At 40.7% G+C, this 3771-nt stretch overlaps 1 protein-coding gene across 2 annotated transcripts in view; it reads right to left on the reverse strand.

The window, feature by feature from the left end:
- Window positions 1-3771, reverse strand: part of pcsk5b (proprotein convertase subtilisin/kexin type 5b) — a 51846-nt gene that overhangs the window by 11104 nt on the left and 36971 nt on the right. For both annotated transcript variants that reach the window (XM_020602455.1, XM_020602454.1), the window contains exons 12-15: window positions 2962-3150; window positions 2269-2405; window positions 1589-1702; window positions 1234-1336 (exon numbers count right to left, since the gene is read on the reverse strand). In XM_020602455.1, coding sequence (XP_020458111.1) covers window positions 1234-1336; window positions 1589-1702; window positions 2269-2405; window positions 2962-3150 — 543 coding nt within the window. The remainder of the gene's footprint in view (window positions 1-1233; window positions 1337-1588; window positions 1703-2268; window positions 2406-2961; window positions 3151-3771) is intronic.

Here is a 3771-nt window from a genome sequence, read left to right on the forward strand (position 1 = left end):
CAACCAAAGCTCTAAATTCCTTCTGGGTGTCCACCTTGGTTCTGATGACACCAGCCTTACCTGCATACTCGCACACATACACACCCACACACACACACACACACACACACAGAGTTAAAGGGGGTAGGGACAAACTGAAGGTAATATGACCGACAGGAAACCGCATCGCCACGGCAAGGTAAAATTAGTGACTACCTGCATGGTTTCTGAACTGTATTCACATGATAAGTTCTCCAGATACCTGAGATAAGCTGTGACCTTATGTGGTGGACAAAGGGAAGTGTTTAAAACTACACCAACAACTTTTACAGGGCTTTAAAATACAGGTTTACTGAGCTGATTCTAATGATGTGGAATCAAGAAAAATTTTATTTTAATCCGTTTCTCAGCTATGTCCATTTCTTTTTTCATATAAACAAAGATGGCAACAGGAAATGGATTTGTGTGAAAGCGGCTTTCACAAAAAACAGCGAGAAGGATGACGTTATTTCCTGTTGCCACCTTAGCTTAACTGAAAAGAAGTTGTTTTACCTGAGAAACTGACAGAAATTATATTTTTTCTGGACTGGACCGGATTTATTTTGATTCCGCATCTTCAGAAGAGTCTGACGATTTGGGAAATACCCTCAGAATTTGGGTGAACGTTATGAAACACCGGTACGGGGTTAAAATGTTCAGCAAGTCTCAGTTTCACAGGTTTACCTAAGATTATCACTGTGATGCGAGTCTATGTAACACATGAGAGGCACAGGCTGGGGCCAAAGTGAACATAGCTAAAAATGGGTGAAAAATAAGATTTATTTTTTCACTCACCAACTTACGAATATTATAAATTGTCTTTTAATTCTTATTTTCACACCGTGTTGATATTATTTATACAGTACACATTCACCAGCCACTTCGTTAGGTACATCAGTACAATCGTATGCAATTCAGCGCAACACTTCCGCCTTAACATCTGTGTTTATGAAGCTCACAATGTTTGGTTTTGGAAAAAAATTGTCATAAATGTACGAATTCAATTATATGTTTATTATTGAGGTCATAGTTAAAGGTGGTGTTGTACTGGACTACATTATACTTCAAGGTGTCCTCCCAGCTACATATATGAGAGGAACACCTATGAATATGAAAGTGACCAGTGAGTGTATATATTGAACTCATCCCGATATAAAAGCAGAGGGGGGAATCTGTAGACATGCAGTATTATCCAGTAAATGTTATCAATCTCACTTGGTGTTGTTCTTGAACTTGAGGAAGTAGTGGAGGCAGTTAATGCAGTGATGGGGTCCAGGTCCCTCACAGCCATTCTCATTGCATTCAGAGTCACAGGGGCCTGGTGGGGGGGGGGCACAGAATTAAACCCTCAAAAAATAGTCTGTGCCGTCGGACACTTGGCAAAATTAACCGCCTTGATGGAAAAAATAACTTTTGTTTATTACACTCTTTAACAGTGCCCTTAAACCAACATTACAGTACTCCTATTTTGCATAGTCAGGGGGCAGTAAAACTAACCTGCCTCAAATGAATAATGCTCTGCAAATCATGACAGTAGTGTGGCTAACCTGTCAGTGCACTGCTCTCTTACCATTGTACTCCTCAGTGAACTCATCATCTGTGGAGCGAGGTTTTTCGATGTGCAGAGATGAGTATGGGTGCACGGAGGTGCCATATAGCACCAGTGACCACTCCTTCAGCTTACCTGAGGAAAACAGAAGCACTGTAAAGTTCATCTTACACACAGAGACATTTCAGTCCGTCCTGGTGGTGAACAGCTCAGTATCCTTTCATTTTTATATGATATGTAAAGCTACCTTTATGTTAAAAAAAAAAAGTGATGTCATGATTTTTTTTTTTTTTTTCCCCCAGTGGTAGCATCGTTTGGCACGGCAGCTGGACCTGAACAGCAGCAGCAAACACAGGAACCGGGTCTAAAGTTTTCAGTACTGAAAAGGTATTTTCAGGGACCATACAGAAGATGGATTATACATATAACCAATCAGGACTAAATGGGATTATCGTGACTGACATAAGAGCTTGTTACAAACTGCTACTCCTCATTTAAGACTTTATTATGCTGCTAAATTAGTGGGTCATTTGAGCAGTTAAGTTCACTTCCTCCATTGCCACGCATGTGCCCCTGCTGCTCTTGGACTCAATCCAATCTCTTCTATGTTCTCTGTAAATCACATCCATTTCACAAAACACCAATTTGTACATAAACTCATGATTCTGTTTTAATTAAAGAAATGGTTAAGGCCGTTATACCAGGTACTTTCTGGCTGCGGAGTTGAGAAGGTGAGTCATAGATCTCTAGGACCCAGTCGCCTGCTGCCTTCTCTCCCCAGCAGTGGGTGGTCATAAACTCCCAGTTCTTAAAACCCTCCATGGAGTGATCAAACAACCTGCACATCAACAATGTGCGCGCGCACACACACACACACACACACACACACACACACAGATATCAGAAGAGGAAACAACTTTAGCGTTGCAAATACAAGAACAAACAATCACAACCACTCAACCAAGTGCAATCACAGCCTCTAATGAACCGTGGACAAACACTGTAGAGGGCTGTGGTTTACTTGAGATGAATGTAGCCTAAGGACATGCAGTGTGTACACTCCATTCATTACCCAGTCCTCCAGGGGTTTCCGTATTTTAAATGGTTTTCAGTCCTAATTAGAGATTAGTCTTCTTAACAAAGCAAGCATAGATGAGCGAATCTATGAATTCATTTTAACGTAATAAAGAATTCTCATATTGCTATGTATTTCACACCAATGGTCAAGACTTTAATTTAGAAGTACCTTACCTCTTATTTGATGACACTACTAAGAAGCTTTGTAGCTACTTTACTGAACTTTTACAGCTTTTGTTTAAGAATTCATTTCCAAAAGTTGTCAATAAACGGTCACAATTCATAAACTAACATTGCAGATAACTTCTTTATGTCACCTGTTGGCAAGCAGCTGAGATTTGGTCCCTGAGGGTGATGTCAGGTTGATTGACAGGTCCCCACGGCGAGGGTGTGTGATTGTAATACGTACAACCACGTGCTCCAGGTAGATCACATGGTGGTTGGGGTTGTCAGTGCATCCTGTCGCCTTGTAGACTGACCGAACAACATGCTCTGGACGGATGGTTCTGGGAGCAATTGAAGAGGTAGCCATTAAGAAAAAACAGAATCAAAGGTAATATATTTAGATCACATGCAAAATATCGCTTAAAATATCACAAGAAAAATTTGCAACCACTGCCCAAGGCTTCCTTCCCATTAATTCAAACCAATCCCTTTAGGATCTCCAGTCCAGCAATGGAACGAAAAAACAAGTCCACTCACATTGGAGAGCAGACGTCTTTACTGCTCCTCTTGTCTGTTCTACGATTTTTCACATCTTCAACATTTTCAAGTCTTTGAACAAATTCTACAACTATTAAAATGCTTCCAAGAGGGAAAAGAGCTAATAAATCAGAAGCGAACGAGGATGTTGAAGCAGAAGAGGATTATATTTCAGCGGCGCAAGTAACAGAGGTGTTGATTCAGCAGAAGCAGATGTACACCGCACTGTTGAGCCAACAACAAGACAACTTCAAAGGTTTTGTGCAACTACTTATGGAGACAAATAACAAGAGACTCGACGACATGACCAGAGAAATACAGGAGATAAAAACCAGTTTGCAGTTTACCCAACGATATGTGGATGTGATTAAAGCAGCCATGGGTGAACAGAAAATACAAACCAAGGAAACAAGGGATGATGTCTA

The sequence above is a fragment of the Monopterus albus genome, unplaced genomic scaffold (genome assembly GCF_001952655.1).
Source record: "Monopterus albus unplaced genomic scaffold, M_albus_1.0 scaffold56.1, whole genome shotgun sequence".
NCBI lineage: Eukaryota > Metazoa > Chordata > Actinopteri > Synbranchiformes > Synbranchidae > Monopterus > Monopterus albus.